Genomic DNA, 19,822 nt, shown 5'->3' on the forward strand with positions numbered 1-19,822 from the left:
TGAGTGTATTTTTTACCCCATAGGCCAAGAACGCAGAACCTAAGAAATAAAGATATTGATGCGAGGCAATAGGAATATGGACAGGCCGTCAGAAAAGACGGCAGAGTTGACGGCCATTGTCGCCGTCAAGGCCGTTGCCGGCCAAAAAGGGCGCCCGCCGCCCACATGAGGCCCGTGTGTGAAGCACAGCTTTTAATGCCAGCTGGACTGCACTGAGCAGCAGACAGAGACCAGGCCAAACGTCCTCGCGCAGGAAAACGCTCTCATTGAATTTTTTTTCTCATTTCAAGAAAACTCTTTCATTTAATTCAAATTTCAAACCATGAAAAAGAGAGACAAATGAAAGCATGAAAATTAATAAGTGCTTATTTTCATCTTAATCATTGTCATGGCCATCAGCCTAAAGATCTGAAGAAGCTTTCGCCGACTCCATCTACGATGCGGACATAGGTCTGTTAGGGTTTGGGATCCTCGCAGAAAAACATCTGTGGATATAGAAGTCGAAAATTTTGCAGAAAAAAACAGAGTCAGAAATTGAGGAAGGAAGGTAGAAGGGGTTTAGGTTACAGTTTGAAATTAGGGTTTAGGTGCATTTCCTAGATCAGGTGAAAGCTCTCAGAACCTCAAGTGTGGGGTAGGGTAGGGCCAGAAGGTATAGGCTAAGCAGGTTTGGCTTCATCTGTAACAATAACAATTTTCATCTACAGAAGCACTGCAGTCAAGGTATGGAGATCTTTGAAACTGAAACGGCTACAGAGCAGACGTGATCTTCTGGCTTCAGAACTTCTAGTTTTGTCAAGGAGGCAGAAAGAGTACAGGCAACAGGAAGCGGTCTGTGTGTTTAAAGACGCCTTGTTATTGTAAAAGGAGGAGTCTCAAGAGTCAGAGAGAGTGCTGGGAGCTTGGACGGCACCAACGCAGATCTCAACTAGGTATGGGTTTATGAACCTTTGCTGTAATCTTGGCAGAAAATGGCATGTAGATTGTGGCACTAATACCTTGATGGAAGAGTTTTGAGGGTAGAGATCTAAAGTGGGAACCTAAAGGCGACCAGATAGATGAGCCTCATGTGAGGCAAGGTTAGATTTATGCAGAAAAGGAGAGTTTAAGTACTAGAGTTTGTTATGTCTAGGAAAGCTTATGTGCTTTTGCTCACTCTAGTATGTTCATGTGTAGGAACATCATACAATATCATGGCTGCACCAAGGTCATTCCCTGACATCATGCTGAACCATGGCAAATTTTCCACATATTACTGAACCAAGGTCATTCCCCGAAGTACTTGTCAACAAGCTTTCCTCCCTTGGATTCAAATTCAAATACATTTCACACTTCACAAGACCATGGGAGGCACGGCATCTAAGCATCGGGAAACACAAAATGGTTGGAATACTTCACGCAGTGTGTCCATGCCAACCAGCAGTAATAGGATAAAGGGTGAGGTCCCCCCTAAATTCTCATGGAAGTCGATACGTTTTAGCATGCCTCAATCAGACAATAGAGGAGAAGATTTTCAGATGCTGTCAAAACTAAAGCCAGTGAAAGAAGAGGAGGTTGAGCTAGATCTTGAAGAATATCCAGAAGCTTTCAGCATGCATGATTCAATAGCTGATTTGGACAGGAAAAATCAGGTTAGCACAGTGGGAGCTTCCTACACCAAGAGCGGCAGGTTGTTGAACCGGTCAATGACTTTCCAGCCTGTGCTGGAAGCAGAGTCTCACCATAGGCTAACTGTTCCATGCAAAAGCTTCAAAGAGGATAGGAGTGGCAGAGGAAATTGTGCCATGGATCCAAGTCTCACATTATCTCATCTCAGAAACCCATCCTATAAGGATTCAGCGGATGGGAGCATTGGCTTGAGGTTGCTGTTGAACCCAGTAGTACCACCATCCCAAAGCTTCGCGTCTCCAACCAGAGGTGCCAGCTTTAAGAAAACACTGTCTTCAAAGGGAAGCTTCAACTTTAGGTGCAGCAACAATTCTATGCCCAGAGCTTTACCAAGAAAAGGAAGTGTTTCTAAAGGAGTTTGTCGTGATGATGTTGCAGCTTCAGAGTCTGAATGGATGTCGAGTGCAGGCACTCTGGCCGAGCCAGACGTTCCCCTTTTTGATCCATCCATTTTGGCCACCTTTGAGAAAGCCGTGGAGGATTTGTCTGATGATTGCTGGCGAAATGTAGAGGTAAGCACCTCTGAGAATATCTTGTCATCTTCTAAAACATGCTCAGATGCTGACAGTCCAAAGCTGCCTGAAAAAAACGGTCCCAGTGTACGAAGATCAGAGTCTTTAAGCTCTAGAGTGATAAAAGAAGAGAGGCCTGTTGAGCATGCTGCCCGGCTCAGGGCGCTTGCTTTCTACAGCAGGAAACCTTCATTTTCTAAGGTGTTTTCTCTCAAGAATGACAAGCAGGAATGGAGTAGGCAAGACTATCTTGATAGATTTGAAAGGATTTGTCCACCTGGTTGCGAAGGGAAGATAGTTCTTTACTTCACTAGTTTACGTGGAGTCAGAAAGACATTTGAGGACTGCTTCATGCTCAGGCTGATACTCAAAGGGTTCAGAATACATGTTGACGAGAGAGACGTATGGATGCATTCCAAGTTCAGGCAGGAGCTTACTGATGTCATGGGTACGGCATTGTCTGTGCCAAGACTGTTCATAATGGGGAGGTACATTGGGGGAGCTGATGAGGTGGAGTTGCTGCACGAGGAAGGCATTCTTGCAAAACTGGTGGAAGGACTGCCGGAGGAGTGTAGGCAAGTTTGCAATGTCTGTGCAGATGTAAGGTTTATACCTTGTACCATATGCAGTGGAAGCCGCAAGACAATCTCTCTGGATGATGCTATAGTACGCTGTTCAAAGTGCAATGAGAATGGTTTGATCATGTGTCCCTTGTGTGACTGATGAAAACTGTCGAAGGGGAATATTGTAAACCGGACACCCTTGCAAAATTGTTGGGTTAGCAAAACCAAATCAACAATGCTGATTACAAGCAGGTGAAAAGTAATTGTCCTTGACCACTTACTTCAATCTTGGCATTCTGATATTTAGAAACTAACTTGTAGTAGACGTTGCATGAGGGTCACTAAGGTGACACATCCTTGAACTTGGTTTTGAACGTGGAACCATAGTGTTATTGAGCTTTGTTTAACAATCACAGTTTTGTCAGGGGTGTTGAGATTTACCCTCTTATGGGCACATGCTCATGTTTTTGCCGACCAGGCGCATTGTCACATGGCAATAGTGAATCGTATGGTGATTAGCTGAATAAGATTTTCATACAGACTGCCCATGTTAATAAGCTTGTCCCGTGACCTGTTCTACCCTCATATGTGAATCCTTCAAGCTAGGAGGCAATTTAAGGTTAAGGCAACGGTTCTATATTTTACAGTGAGGCTTTCCTTATTTTGCCCCCCACTTCAAAGGCTTCTTAAGTAAGCTTTTATTGTCTCGGCTTTATCCTCCTAAATTTGACATTTTCTCTCTTCATTTAGGATATGCTTGCTCAACTTCTAAATGCATCAAACCATCCTGTATATCTATTGTGTGTCGCTAGTCAATTATTTGTATTCCTCTCAGATTACGAGAGGCTTGAGACATCAATGTTGACGCTTCCTAAATTTTGATTGCTTCTTAGTCATCATTGAGAATTGAGAAATGCATCAGTTTCTTGATTATTTTACTCGTTTCTCTTAACAGAACGAATCTCTTTCAGGTGTGCGTTTGTTTCGGAGAGAGATTGAGATTGCTCACTAAAGACTCTGGAGGACCTATGAAACCTAAAGTACCGCACATGCCATATTTAACAAAACTTAAAAGTTTAAAAGCTGAAAATTCCATAAACACGGCCCATGTGCAACTTGAGTAACATATCCCATTGTGGCATTCGCATCATGGACTGTATTTAGCATCATTGTCCTCTCTTGGTAGTGCGGCTTTGGCATTGGAGTATGTCCTTGGTAGGAGGAGACTTTGGATCTTGGTGCTTTTGGACTTCACTTTTTTCATGGCCAATGCGTGTTGGGTGTCGAGAGAACTATGTTGTTGGGGTTCTCCCATGAGTTTGTTGTACCTTGGGAGTGCTAATTGCCATCGATTGGGAGCTGTAGAAGTTAGTAATAGTTGTTTGGGTGGTATCACATAGGAGCCGTGTCCCTCTTTGCAACCTTAGCAAAGTCTCTTAGTGATGGCACGTGTCTAGCAAGAAATGGTCCTAGGTGTTTTTGGTCTCTATGTTGATTCAATGAAGATGCTACTCGAGAAGATCTCTCCCAAGAGCCTTGGTGAAGATGTCGGCACAATTGTGGAGTATCATCACTTGGGATGGGGGATTGAAACCCTCTAAAGAGGCAATCAGTAACTTCTTGCATATCTCATAGTGGATTGGGCAGTTGAGTAGGTAGTGCTCCTTTGTGTTTATCTCTCCAAATGTACATAATCTACAAATGCACTTCTCTCTTGAAATACTTTGCTTTATTGTTTTTACTCGAGTTCACGGCATAGAAGAGAGACTAATTGTTGAGAGAATCGGAGAGAGTACGATACAAAACAGTGGGCATGTTGCCATTTTGCTAATGAGAAGGGTCTTGTAAGGAGAAGGTTATAACTTATGGCTATGAATGTTTGATGTTACGTAAGTAGGAAGTAGAGGGGACTATGTATCTTGGAATGGACGGTTGTCTTTATTGAGTGGATTCTATCTATTTGTGCATTATGCTTTTTGTCTGATGTCCGGGCTACAACTAAGCACATCATGTGTGATTTACTTTACTATTGTTGAGATTTCAGTAATGTAGTGTTGTAAGCATGTAGATGAGTACATGCACATTCATAAGCATGTAGATGAGTACTATAGTAGGTCTCTCTTATGCAATAAAACAACAGGCACTCTTGCTGACTTCTGTCCGAGCTCATTTCAAATAGTACTCCGACTTGTCTGGACTAATCTCCAGAGCACCCCTAGCTCATGCAAATTGGTACTCAACATGTTTTGCCTGCTTATGGTGTTAGGCACAGTCATACAACTTAGCTTGAAGAGCTGGCTAGGTGGTCTGGAACCATTGAAGTGTCGGCTCTTGACAAGACAATGGCACTTTTTAACGATCCTGTTGGGGAGACTAACTCCTGTTGGGCACTAACTTCTCTAGGGACTGATTGTTGGGAATTTAGAAAAAATGCTTGAGATTTAGAAGCACCAAGAGTTTGGAAGAAACCTACATAGACAGGGCAGAGTTGAGTGGAGTCTAACCATGTCTTGAAAAAGTGTGATTATTGCATCATGACAGGAGTCACAGTGATGAATGATTTCTAGTGAAATTGTGCACATGGAAGTTGCATGGAAATTCATGGACACTCATCTAGATCAATGACGCAGGCAGCCAAGACCAAATGAAAATCGTGGTGAGACGCAGCACACAAATCTGCTCTGGAGAGAAGACTTGCAAACAAGAAAAGGCATCAACACAACAAGAAGCTGTGAGGGAAGCTAAACTCCAAGACCAAGAAGATTAAGATCAAGGAATTCAAGAAATTCAAGAAGATCAATAATTTCAAGAAGGACAAGGAATTGGTGGAGAATAGCTAGATCTGCAAGACAAAAGGCAAGAAGACCAAAGAGAAGCGAGACAACCTCAACCACAGTAGCAATGGCACTCAAGTACCCAAAGTTCAAAGGAAAGAGTGATGAAGATCTGGGTGCCCGTGTTTTCTCATTTGAAACCACATTCTTGGCCACCAGAGCTCCAATAGCAGAATTCTTCGCAAACAACATGGGTGGTAAAGCAACCACAATTGGTATGTAGTATGGTCTAGACCATTTCTAGACATTTGATGAGCTCAAGAGTGCTTTCCTCCTGAAGAGATTCTGAAAGGACAAGACAACCACCAAAGTGATGGAGAAGCTCCAAAGCTTGACCCAAAAGAAGAGGCCCATGAAAGACTTTGCAACTGAGCACTCCTGTGATGAGGTTGGATTAAGAAGACAAACTAGTAGTAGAGCTACTCGAGCCAATGGTTTGCTAGAGGATCGCTCCAGACATATGTGGCCTCGTTTGACCTCGAAACTCACATTTAAGTAAGAGGTGGTAGGAACAATGAGAGTACAAGAATCCTAAGGAAAAGTAAGAGTCGAAGAAGAAGAAGTTTGAGAAAAAAAAGGAGAATCAAGAGGAGTCTTCAGTGTGTAGGAGTTTGGAGAATCAGACTCCAGTTAAGATTTATATGTCGATGAAGAGAGAAAGCCCCAAAAGAAGAAAGACAGGAAGCACACAACATTGGACATTCAAGAAGAACTGAAGGCTGCCCTAGCCAAGATCGTCGGAGCTACAAGCAAGAGTTGCTATAGAAAAGAGTACATACAAAGAAACTGGTGGAACTTCCAAGGTTTGGTGCTAAAGCCCCAGATATAGATTGCAAGAGTATGAAAAAAGTGCAAAACTATGAGATTGCAATTTTAAAGTGACAATCAACATAAGAGGATAGCATCCTGCTAGATGGAGGAGGGTCTAATGTCAACATTCTAACAGATTGCCTAGCAAGGAAGTTGGTGTCCGAAGTAATCTTAGATGGATGAGGGTCTCTGGTGTCAACATTCTAATAGATAGCCTAGCAAGGAAGTTGGTGTCCCAAGTAATCCTAGATGGAGGAGATATAGGGAGCCTACCCCATGTTTTTGGGAAGGTCTCGGCTTGGAAAGATCAAGCACAACTGGGAAAGTGATCGAACTACCATTATTTGAAGTGGATGTGGTCTCGAGGTATCATCCAAAGGTCTTGATGTAGTACAAAAAAAAAGTTGCATGCTTAAGAAAATAAAGAAGAAACAAAAGATGACATTGGAGGTTTAGCAGGAGGAGCCGTCAAAGCATGACAAGACCATTCTTGAATTCAAAACAAGACGAAAAGGGAAAAAGGCAAAATGTCAAATTGCATGATGATATGGTGACAAAGATTGATTTGGGGGATGATTGGGAGCCATGCATGATCAAAGTCACTGCAAAACTAAAGAGTTAGAATCTGAAGGAAGTACTACAGAAAATGGCTGACTTCACATAAGGATGTGTTTGCATGGACCTACAAAGACATGAAAAGAATTGACTCAACCTTTTAGTAGCATAAGATCAATCTCAAAGAGGATACAATTCCTATTAGGCAAAACTGTTAGCATATTCATCCCCATATTCTGCCCATGTATTGTGTCCACATTTGATCCCTTTTATGGCCCTTGGTTGTGGGATGGCCACCATTTTCTTGGTATTTTTCCCAGGTCGAGTGATGCTCCTCTAGTCGTCGGCTAGCTCCTTTTTCTCCAGTCAACCAGGTCTTGTGTTCCAGTCGGCCACCCCTCATGACCTACATATAGGTGAGCTAGCCTCTTCACTTTTCATAGCTTGATCATCTTTTGTATCCCTCACTTATGAGACCTTTATGTCTCTTGCTCGGGATTGCTTTTAGTGCAGTATATTCAGCTTAGTTGCTTCATCTCTCTCTCTCTCTCTCTCTCTCTCTCTCTCTCTCTCTCTCTCTCTCTCTCTCTCTCTCTCTCTCTCTCTCTCTCTCTCTCTCTCTCTCTCTCTCTCTCTTGCACTTCTCAGATCAACACACTCTAGTGCTTATCTTGCTTCCGCTCTGTGCACTCTTTCATGGTATCATCGCTCTAGGTTCAGAGTTTACTCTACTGGCCCAGTTTCTGCCATGTTTTCAGTACCTTCTCTCTTGCGTTTTTTTCTCGATTCTGCTGCTGGTCAGTCTGCCCTCTTCCAAGTGCTTAACCATTGCAGATTTGTGGTCAATCTTCATTAGATTTTAACCCTTGGGACTCCTGTACAGCTGTCGGCCTGCTCTGTTTGAGGGCATCGGTATTGTATGTGCTGCGTTTCATCTTCTATAAGTTTTTTACAGAAGTTGGTTTGTTGATTTGAGGCTTGGTGGCATCTGGTCCTGGTGGAGGACACTTCCTTCTTCTTTTGAGGTGTGCATTTTTTTTTCTGAGATTGAGCCCGAGTTTTAGTGATGGTTGCCCGCACTGCTCTTCATATGTTCTCTGAGTCTACAAAGTTGGACGGCTCCAACTATACTTTATGGAAGGTGAAGGTGAAATTTGCCCTGCATGGAGTGGATCACTGGGACTGGCTTGTTACAGCTGCCAATGCCACCCCTCCCACCCTTTCTACCGTTGGTGCGACTTAGGCACATATTGATGTTTGGCAGGCAAATGATTGTTGTGTTTTCTCCTTTCTGATGTTGAATTATCAAGATTCTATTCTCTCATGTGCATATAGTAGACGCTGCACATGAAGTTTGGAAGGCATTTGTAGATCTTTACGAGATTAAGTCTCTAGGTGGGATTTTGGCTTTCGAAAAGCAACTTATAAATGTGTCAGTTTTTGCCTTTCCATCTTTATCTGCTTTCATCATCACGAAGATGAAAGATCTCCAAGATGAGCTTGCCGTATGTGTGGCAAGGATATCTCTACATAGGATATGGCTAGTCATCTTCTCTCCAAGCTTCCAAAGAGGTTTGATGCCTTCTTTCAGTCTCTTGTTTCTTCTCCTCGTCTTATTCCAGTGACTTTTGGGAGGAAGTTCTCCCCTGTATTATGCAGATTGAGTCTCACTTTGAGGAGCAGACTAGCACCTCTGGTCGTTCTGATGGAACTTTGGCTGCTCGAGATAAAGGGAAGAATAGACAGAAGAAACGAAAAGGGGGTTCTGACAAGAACTCTAAGGACGACGACAAAGATAAAGATAAAGAAAAAATAAATCTTCTAAAACAAGGACATGGGGTGTTACTACTATGGCAAGAAGGGTCATAAACAACCCCAATGTTACAAAAAGAAGAGGGATGAAGAAGCAAAGGACTCTGTACCTCTACAGCACTGTCCCAGACCAAGAAGGATGATGGTATTCTTTTATAAGCCGGTGCTCATCGTGTACTCGCTCTTGTGACTTCTCAGTGTCTCAGTCTTGGATTGTGGATAGCGGTGCTACTGCACACATGACACCTCATTGGGATTGGTTCGAGGACTTTATTGCCAGGACAGGCAATATCACTTTAGGTGATTCTTCTTCCGTGCCAGTTCATGGATGTGGCACCATCCCTATCTTCCTCTCCTTCGAGGACAAGAGGTACTTCTCTAATATTTTGTACATTCCAGACTTGGCATTTAACCTTTTGTTAGTGAGTGCTCTTATAGCTCAGGGTGCAGAGGTGATCTTCTCTCATTACAAGATTAATATTCGTGATAAGGAGACTGGTAGCATCTTGGCTTAGGGAGTCCAAGATAGTGGCTTGTACAAGTTGCCCACTTTACACTCTACTGGTCCTTCTTCAGCTCTTTGGCATGCTCAATTTGGCCATTTGAGTTATTAGCTTCTACAACGAGCTTCGAAGGATGGGTTGGTTGAGAGTTTATGGATCATTAAGGATCCATCTTCTGTTTGTTCCTCTTGTTTACAAGGGAAGCAACACCAAGCCGCCTTTTCGAAGGAGGCAACACACAGATCTTCGACATCACTCGCTCTTGTTCATGATGCAGACTTATGTGGTCCTATGAGTACCCCGTGTTTGAGTAAGGCGTTGTACATGCTTGTGATGGTGGATGACTTCTCTAGATTTTCTTGGATTTTCTTTTTGAAGTCCAAGGATGAGGCTTTTCAACACTTTTGTGATTGGATGGTTGAGGTGGAAAAAGAGACCGATTCTTCGGTCAAGGTTCTCAGGTCTGACATAGGGGGTGAGTTTACATCCCATGAGTTTAAGCAATATTTGAAGGATCATGGCATTCAGAGACAGCTTACTGACAACAAATACTCCATAGAATGGAGTTACGGAGAGGAAGAATAGAACTATCATGGAGATGGCCCGTGCTATGCTTGAGCACTCCTCTTTACCTTGACGTTTCTGGGCTGAGGCAGCTTCTATTGCTATCTATATTCAGAACAGGTCTCCTAGATAAAACTCCATATGAGGCTTTCCATGGTGAGAATCCCTCTGTTGTTCATTTGTGGTATTTGGTTGTTCAGTGTATGTACATGTGCCTAAGGAGCATCGCTCCAAGTTGGACTCGAAGTCTCAGCGTATGACTTTTCTCGGATATAGTTCTGTGCCCAAGGCATATTGTGTGTATGATCAGCAGGCCGGAAAAATTGTTGTGAGCCGTGATGTGGTTAAGATTCCTCCCCCAGTCCCTCAAGATGTCCAATTTCTCCCCCTGTAATCAATCCCCTTTTCAGAATAATAACAGATCTTGTTTCTATCTGTTTTGGCCTAGAGAGAGAAAATATTCTAGAGAGAGATAATTCAGTTTCTAGATATCTTTGGATGGAAAAATATCCCTTCTTATTAAAATGATTTTCCTTGAAACAGAAATTCAAAAAGAACTTTCCAGTGTGTAATTGGAATAAATTGAAAATAGGTAAAAAGGACCTTAGCCTGAGGGTCCAGTTTTTTTGGATTAAGGTTCCTATGGACCAATAAGATTAATCCAAATGTAGGGAGGAAATAAATTTAAGAATAAACGAAAAATCTCCCCAAAATGAGTAAATACTCACATAAGATGAAGAGTTGACTAAGGACAAGGTTTATTTTAATTAAAAAAGAAGAGATATTTAGAGGAAATGATGCATTTTTGACACCTCAGTGTGGAAAATTACCCTCATGAAGGAGGCGCCTATTTCACATGTGTGAATGAGTTTTAAACTCACAACAAATAATGAGATATTTTCATCTCTCCTTACTCCTGTTTCAACTAGATCCAAAAAGTGAGCTAAACTAACCCAAAAATGGTCAAAAATTGACCAAACTGATCTGGAAAATTCTAAAATCAGTTTGCTTGGTTAGAGGCTCATTTTTTCCTATAAATAGAAGCCTCTCCCTTTGTAAAAGGTTAATAGTGTTTATACACTGTTACTCTACTCCTCCCTCCCCAGAGTCAAATACATTGAATTCAATTGATAATTCAATTATTTTTGACTAAATCCTCTCCAAAAGAACTAGTGGCCACTCTTGTTGCAAACAAGAGTAGAACCCTCAATCCCTCAAGCCCCAAAGAAAAGCTTGCAAGTTCCATGTAAGCTTAATTCTTACTTATTGTGAATTTTAAATCTATGGTTTTCTTAAATTTTATGCTTTGTAAATGTTTGAATTAAAATCTGATGCTATGCCTTGATGGAAAGGCCACCCCCTCCTCTTCTTTACAATTCAGCCCTTCTTAATCCTAGAAAGTTTAATTAAAAGATTGATTAAACTCTTCATTGTTTACTCTCTTGATTTTTGAAAAATGGAGTAGATTATCTAGATATTAGAATTCAAATTGGATTAAATCAAGTCATAAATTGAATGTTAAAATTGAGAAATGGTCAGCCATACAAAGGAGGTTATAGCAAAAAAAAATAAAATTGTGGAACTAAAGTTTTTCATTAGGTTATTCTAAAAGAGTAATTCCTTCCGTTTGTGCATTCTAAAAGATTTGTTTTTATTTCAAAAGTGTCATTCCCATTAAAATTGAATTTATGCATAGAAAGATGCATAAAAGACTTATTTTTTTATTTCAAAAGAGTTATTCTCATTAATTTTGATTTTATGCATAGAAAGATGCATAAGGGAATTTATTTTTATTTCAAAAGAGTTATTCTCATTAATTTTGATTTTATGCATAGAAAGATGCATAAGGGAATTTATTTTCATTTCAAAAGAGTTATTCTCATTAATTTTGATTTTATGCATAGAAAGATGCATAAGGGAATTTATTTTTATTTCAAAAGTGTTAATTTCATTCAAATTGATTTTATGCATAGAAAGATGCATAAAGGATTTATTTTTATTTTAAAAGTGTTATTTTTCTTAAAATTAAATGTATGCATAAAAGGATTTTGTTAAAAGTGTTATTCCCACTGAAGTTGATTTTATGAATAAATAGATACATAAAGAATCTTTATATCAAAAATTAGAAATTCTCTTAAATTCTATGTTTAAGCGAATGTGATGAGAATAGATGTGATGAGAATCAGATAGATGTGAATGAATGAATGGATGGATGTGATATGAATAGAAGTGATGAGAATGTGATGTGGATAGATGTGATGAGATGCGATGTGAATCAGATAAATGTGAATGAATGGATGAGATGTGATGTCATGTGAATCAGAATGTAAATGAATGATATGGGATATGAGTGAATGTATGTGATGATAATGGATGTGAATGTGTATGAGACGAATGGATGTGAATGAGTATGAGATGAATGGATGTGAATATGTGAAAAAAAATCGAGAATTTTTTTCCTATTTCGCAGTACGTTTTTAGGGTGTTCCAAAAGGAATTTTAAAAAACTCTATGGGAGAGAGTTGTAGTATTTTTGGAGTCCTGCAACTTTGACTCCCTGAGTTATTCGTGATTTTGTCGTCTAGACCCTCAAAAAGTAGCCCGAATATCGTTCAAAGTCATTTTCGTGCTATTTTTTATGATTTTTCGTGCTTTTCGGGGGCTGTTTTTTGCCTTGATTTTTGGATCGATTTTTTAGGCTGCTTTGGTCGAAGGCCAAAACAATCAATTTTGATGTCTGCTGGTCGAAGGCCAAAACAATCGATTTTGATGTCGGACAGCCATTACCAAAGTTGAAGAGCTCGATGTTACCTTTCCGATGAGCCGTAGAGCACCTTCATCAGATTCACGGTTTAAAAGATGAGCCTCCAAACAGGGGTGTTTTCCAGAGTCGTTTTTTTGGCTGATGGACCCCCTTTCACGTCGTGAACTAGTAGGGTGCAGTTCACAACTTAGCGGACTTCATGAATTTTATCAATTTTGTTTTTTTTTTCACGTCGTGAGAGGCCTAGTGTTTCACACCATGAAATGCGTAGGGTTTTATGCCGTGAAACAGACTTTATGGAAAAATTAAATTTGAATTTTTTTTGGGCGTGAACCTTTTTTCACGCCGTGAACTCCGCAGACTTCATGAAAAATTAAATCTTGAAACCTTAAGGCATGAAAATGCAGAAAATGGTTCACGCGTGAACCATTTTCTCGATTTTTTTTTTTGTGCGTGAACCTTGTTTCACGCCGTGAAACCTTAAGGCATGAAAGTGTAGAAAATAGTTCATGCGTGAACCATTTATTTTATTTTTTTCTTTTAGTCTAGTGGGAAATACGAATTTCCTTGTTTGGGGGGGATATTGTTTTAATTTAAAATTAAGGAGATATTGGCATTTTTCCTAAAAGGTAAGTGGGAATCAAAAAAGTCAACCTTTTTATGACACCCCTTACATCCTTCATAAATGACCCCCAAAATGGACAATTTGATAACTCATGAGCATCTACTCATTGAATGCTCATTAGCCTTAATGAGCTATGTAAAAAAGTGATTAAGAATTAATCAAAGATTAATCTTTTATCTTTTCCTCTTTTACACTAATCAAGGAATCTAATTAACCACTAATCTCTAATTAATTCACACAATTGAGCACATCATTGGATAAAGCAAGGAGATGCTAATCTATGTGCATCAACAAATGTGGAAATTAATCTAAAATAGGATATTAATTAAACTCTTAATTTTGGTCTCCTTTTTTAAGGTAAAATTAAGCAAAGAGAGTCAAATTCCTCCAATTGATGTAATTAGGTATTTTGATGCATCTAAATGCTCTCAAAACACTAATTTTGACTACTCACATGATTAATTTAGATCCCAATTAATATATTGTCTAAATTTTTTACCTCTTGAATAAGATTAATCACCCTTAATGATAAAAACCAATCCATTAAGAGAAATTAGTTCAATTCAAGGATTTTTTATAGTTTTAAGAATTTTTTTGAAGGATTAAGCTACTCCTAATGCTTGCTATTACTCTAATGCAAACAATTTTAATAACAAACACACAATTAAGCTAAAATTAATGATTTTAGTTCTATGTTGAACACTAAAGAGAGCTAACATTCACTAAAAATTGAATTCTATTGCATTGTTTGATGCAATAGATGCAAACTAAGCCTAATACAAACTATGTGCAAGCCCTAAGAACATGAAAAACCACAATAACAACAAAAAAACAACAAATTAAGCTAAAAATTAAGCAAAAAACATTCTTTACAAAAATAAAAAAGCGAGCTATTCTACACCAAATCACCATCAAATCCACACCTTTTTCATGGGAAACCATTAATCAAGATAATGGGCAATGAGTAATGCGTAGATTAGAGAAAAAACAATGGATTAGAGGAAAAACAATAATGGGTAATGAGTAATGCGTAGATTAGAGGAAAAACAATGGAAAAAGCCAAGGGATGGGTCCCTAGCACCGATGCCAAAAATGTTATGGCTCACCCTAACCCTCCTTGAAACACATCTAACAAGAGATTTCCTGGTCAACCGTAACTGTCGTGAAGATCTTTCCAATGGCCGAGCTCGTAACCCTTGAGATCTCCAAGCTCTACAACTCCTTGAGAAGCAATTCCACCATGCCTCTCGCGAGCAATGTCACACCGCCGCATTGCACTATGGGTACTCGTCCCTCCTCTCACCTCACTTCACTCACACACACTCACTAGCATGCATTAGGGAGAGAGATTAGCAAGAGCAAGACTCAAATGCACAATGGAAGAGTGTGTTGTATTAAGCTTCCCATGGCACTCCTCTCTTAATCGGTGTTCAAGGTATGTGCGTGCATCATACTCAGGCTACAATAAAGCCATATTTTGATTTCCAAACATGTTTCTAAAACATAAATGCATTGCAGTAGTCTGAGATTGATGCCACGTACCAAGCAAAGGTCAGTGGCTTGCCCAAGCGAGGGAGTAGAGAATAGATTCAAAGTGTAGAAATGTTCGATAAGAATTATAAAGATGCCCTGAAGGAGATGGAGGTACTATTTACAAAGAGGAGACATGACGTAGCACAAATTGTTAATCTCAACTATGGCAAAGAGTTTTTCAAGAAGGTGATCTCTTACCAAGGTTGAGGTGAAAAGGCAAGCAGATTCACTACTCCCAAGCTAGCAGAGATCGCTCAGGTGCATATTCCAAATGCAAAGTAAGATCACACATTTCTCTCAAGATATGTAGCTAGACACATAAAGTTGGTTCACAATGCAGGAAATGTAGGCTCGTTGACATATTGGTAGGGGTGGTGTGTTTGTAATGAGAGACGCCCAAATTCCTCCTTCTAACAAAGCGTTCTTCGTGTGGATACACCAGACTAAGTACACGCTACAGCTCTATGTAAAGTTGGAGGAGAGCTCACCCACTGTATTTGGCATGCACGAGAGAGCCACACTGGACTCTGGGGTGGGTATCATGGACGCCCTTTAAGCTTTTAGGAAGACGCGCTTTGAAAAAGCATTCGTAGGTGGAAAAGGCAAATGCATGCCACCCTGGATCTTGACCAGCAACCACACTTACCGTGCACGGCATAGTGCCCTGTACAAGTATGTAGTAGCATGCCACGATACTATGTGTCTCATATTCATGTTATTCTATTGTATTGAAAGGGAACTCAAATGTTTTTACATTAGGTGGTGGAGAAGTTGTGTGTGTCATTGGATATGTATTCCCGAGCACCCTTCAGATGCGTGGGTGCAATCTGAGAGTGAGGAGATGGGATTGTACACCAAGGAGTGAATCAACGAGCTAGAGGGAAAGGACACTTGGACATTGTGCCCATGGTGGATAGACTACTCCGAGGGAGAGTTTCCTCTTAGTGAGGCTGAGAAGTTTCAAAGTAAGTTTCATTGTGTAGTAGGGTAGCATGTTTGTATAAACTATGTTCATTTTTGGGGAGTTTAGAGTTACTATGTGGATTGGATGCAGGAGCAAAGAAGGGAAAGAAGCCTCTCACCAGGCACCAATCAGCCACCACCGAGGAGAAGAAGGGTAAGAAATCATCCACCGAGGAGGAGTGACCAGTGAACATGCACCTCCACGACTGTGGCAACAATCCCAAAAAAGAGGTCATGGCCAAAGTGGGAAAAGGTTAATGATGATGAGGATGCTGAGGATGATGTGTTAGATTATGGTGGAAAGGCATTGCTACCATTCATATGAGAGAGAGAGAGAGAGAGAGAGAGAGAGAGAGAGAGAGAGAGAGAGAGATGCTAACAATCTTCTTGCATTCTTTGTGAAATGAGTACAATGATATAGATCAAATGGAAGAAGATATTTAATCTTATATAGTTTTTGGGGAAAATATATGGAGAACTGTGTCCATCACCCTAAATCTAGGGTGATGGAATCCATCTCTGCAGTGATGCATGCCCATCAAGGCGAGAATTATCCTATCCTAAAGCATGGAATTGGTGGCTCCCTCTATTCGTTGAGTCTCAATGGCCTCAAGAATGGTTGGGGTAGCCTCTATCCAAGTGTGCACCCCAGCATTGTTTGAAGTTTGCTATTGTAGTGCAATCTCCTCTCCTATTGAAGTTTGTTAGTGGACGCACTAAATGCTACGCTGCATTGCATGCTCCTCCTATTGTGAAGGCCATATCGGTAAACAAAAATGTGCCCTACATTTTAATGTGTAGATTAGAATAGCTTGTGGAACAAGGGCTTTTCATCGTGCTATCTCCTTGAAACCCCAACCAAAAAAAAACACACACACATCCATGACTATCTCCCTTTTTCTTAAGCCCTTATAGCACTATTCATTGTTAGAAATATACCTAAATACCATATGACACTGGGGATATGGCATTCGCAGCTTGCCATTGTTTTTTCTATCACACACAAGTCCTACACATTATTGTGAACAACCTCTATGACATCATCAATCATCTCTTGCTCTTGTTGTTTATCACATAAGCCCCCAAGATTAGAACCCTTGTCTTTAAGTGATGGAGTCCCTTGTAATGGCTCAACATCTTTACTCATGGGGTCTTCATCAATTAACATTTACCTCTACATGATGTGAAATTCATGAGAGCTTTGCCAAGCCTTCTAATTAGCACATATGGTTAAAAACTCACCCAATACCTGATCCAAAATATTATTGTCAAGACCAATATCCTCTTGGTGATCCATGTCCACCTCCACAACAACATCTTTGATTTTAGGCAAGCTTGTCAATGAATCATGGTTACTAGCACCTTTGGCCTGAGCCCCTCTACGATCCATACACCATCTCATGAGGCCTTAGAACCTACATTAGCTTCACTTTGCTTCAAGTATTTAAGACACATTTAACTCACTATCTTCCTCATGCATTATCTTCTCCTTGCTTCTTCTTTTTTTTTTTTGAGAAAAGAGAACTCTATTAAGTACCATATAAAATCCTCGGGGGGTTCACCTCTAAGAAATTTTATGTATCACGTGCATTCAAGGGGTATTTAAAAAACCCCTTACATACTTTTATGAATAAAATGACCCCTTTTTGTTCATAAACTTATGTTTTTTTTAATTGGTTTAAAAAACCCCTCCTGTAAATGTAATTCTGTAACTTTTTTGAATTAATATACCCCTCTTGATGAACTCATGTGCTACAGTTACACAAGTGGGCATTAATAAATTAATAGACTCACCGTCTGAAATATGTAACCATTGTAATACCTCCCCAATATTGTCAAAGTTACAATTGTAAGGTATATATACCTTAGAGAAAAGCTATACTTGCCTTTCTTAGTTATAATTGTTAGGTGTACATACCTTACAGAAAAGCAAAGTTGTACTTACCTTCCGTAAAAAATAATTCATGCTTGCTTTCTAAAAGAAGCAAAGTTAAAAACAATCTTTAGAGCAAGTGAGGGATTGGGGGTGTATTGCTACTCAGAGGTTTTGGGGCTCTATAGCTCAACTTATGAGCAGGAGAGATACCGTCTACGGTACTTGGGGTGCTATTATTTAGCTTACTCAGTCAGGTCCATATATAATTTTTGAGGATAGGGATTTGGACACCACCATAATAATATGTAGTGATGCACACATGTAGCCCGACATTGCATGCTACTAGATATTCTTCATACGCAGTATAGAGCACCTCTACAAAGGATTGCTACTATTTTGGGAGATCATTGCCAATATCACAACTTGGTAGATTTGGAGGGTTAGACGCATAAATGCGATAAAGAGTATTTAGATATATGACATAGTGCATTTGGTCGGCATTAATAAATTACGACCTTAGCATACACCAAGGTACCGGCCGTGCCTTAGTGACCAAGGAGCTCGCTCATGCGACAAAGTCAAACACAATAAACGGCTATTCGAGACAGAAAACAAAGCATAGTTTGGGATAGACAGAGAGAGAAAGCAGAGTTTGAGGACCAACGACGTTCTCCCTTGTTAGTAGGGCAGACTCGAAAAGAGAGAGAGAGGGAGGAAATTGCAAGCCCAGCTTCTACACACGAGAGAGAGAGAGAGAGAGAGAGAGAGAGAGAGAGAGAGAGAGAGAGAGAGAGAGAGAGAGAGAGAGAGAGAGAGAGAGAGAGAGAGAGAGAGCGCAAAAGAGCATGCTATCTTCTCGCTCTCTCCCTCTCTCTGAGATGCCATTCTCTTCGCGTTCTCTCCCTCTCTCTCAGGGTCACATGTGCCCATACGTCTTCCTCTCTTCAAGATATTTTAAACCCTCCACTGCAACACATCACAACCAAACAAAAAAAATATTCTAAGCCACCGATACTAAGGTTCCAAAAAATTATATCATATTCTCCCTCTTGCCAAAATAATTAATGCAAAAAATGTTTAGGACCCATATTCAGCACACACCAAATATCGAGGATTAAAATCACATGCCTCCTATCATTTTGTGAAAGCAAGAAAATCACTTTGTAGGTTATCACTTTGTATTTTGAAGGTGATCGATGTGTGAAAGAAGCTCTTAACGATTTAACACACACCAAATTTCTCTAGTGTGAAAGAAGCTCTTGATGATTCATCTCACACACCAAATATCTCTCTCTCTGGGTACAATTTCAAATTTTCTGACTACCTACCAATATGTATTTTAAAATTTTAATATGTGTTGAGGGATTAATCATTAATTTTACAATAGTTATTAACTCAATAACACAATTTGTACAGGTGTCCCCCGTGTCCCCTCTCTCTCTCTCTCTCTCTCTCTCTCTCTCTCTCTCTAAATTTTTTAATGGGAAACCTATGCTCGCAACCTCTATGGCATCCCAAATCCTCATTTGATATATCTCATATCCTATGCCCCACATCTACCACCTTTAATGTCACGAAAACCCCATTAAAGCTACACAACGATAGAGCCTAGGAACATAAATACCTTTGCATTAAACATTTGGCCTATGATTGGAAGACCTTGGCTCCTATCCTAGCTCACATCTTCTCTTTGTGAGGGCTCCCCCCATCCTGGGATAGCCACACCATTTATCATATCCATAAGGTAGGATGCCCCTTGGACCCTAATAACTACCTGACCATCATGATTGGCTATACATTGACCAAAATTTATGAAGCAATCTTGGAGGTTCATATCAATTCATGGGCAAAGGGACAGTGATGTGACAAAGAGCCACAGACAAGCAAGATTCACGATTAACTATTTGACCTTTGACTACATCTTTACATTATAGGCTACCATGAGGTGGCGAGAGCATGGAATCATTGTGTGTTTTGTTGCTTTGTGGATTTCATGAAAGCCTTTGACATAGTGTTGAGATCTTGGCTGCACCCTCGCCTATAAGAGCTCAACTTTTTGCCAAAGATGATGTGGTCCCCCCACTACTCATTGGGCTATACATTGATGATATCTTCAATTTAATCTACAGATTGGGGGGTATAGGATCACAACTATCCCAAACAATAGTACCCATAGTAGGATGATAGAGACAGTAACCCTTACTTTTCGAGCTGTATCCCACAAAAATACATTTAACAGC

The 19,822-nt window shown here is 40.2% G+C and overlaps 1 protein-coding gene across 1 annotated transcript; it reads left to right on the forward strand.

The window, feature by feature from the left end:
- Nucleotides 1–252: 252 nt before the first annotated feature.
- Nucleotides 253–3,294, forward strand: LOC147627161 (uncharacterized). Its single transcript, XM_086815787.1, has 2 exons — nt 253–932; nt 1,177–3,294. The coding sequence occupies exon 2, from the start codon at nt 1,344–1,346 to the stop codon at nt 2,901–2,903; it is 1,560 nt and encodes a 519-aa protein (XP_086671913.1). The 5' UTR covers nt 253–932; nt 1,177–1,343; the 3' UTR covers nt 2,904–3,294.
- Nucleotides 3,295–19,822: the final 16,528 nt, after the last annotated feature.

Source organism: Cibotium barometz, chromosome 21 (genome assembly GCF_041138505.1).
Source record: "Cibotium barometz isolate CiBa-2024 chromosome 21, ASM4113850v1, whole genome shotgun sequence".
Classification (NCBI taxonomy): Eukaryota; Viridiplantae; Streptophyta; class Polypodiopsida; order Cyatheales; family Cibotiaceae; genus Cibotium; species Cibotium barometz.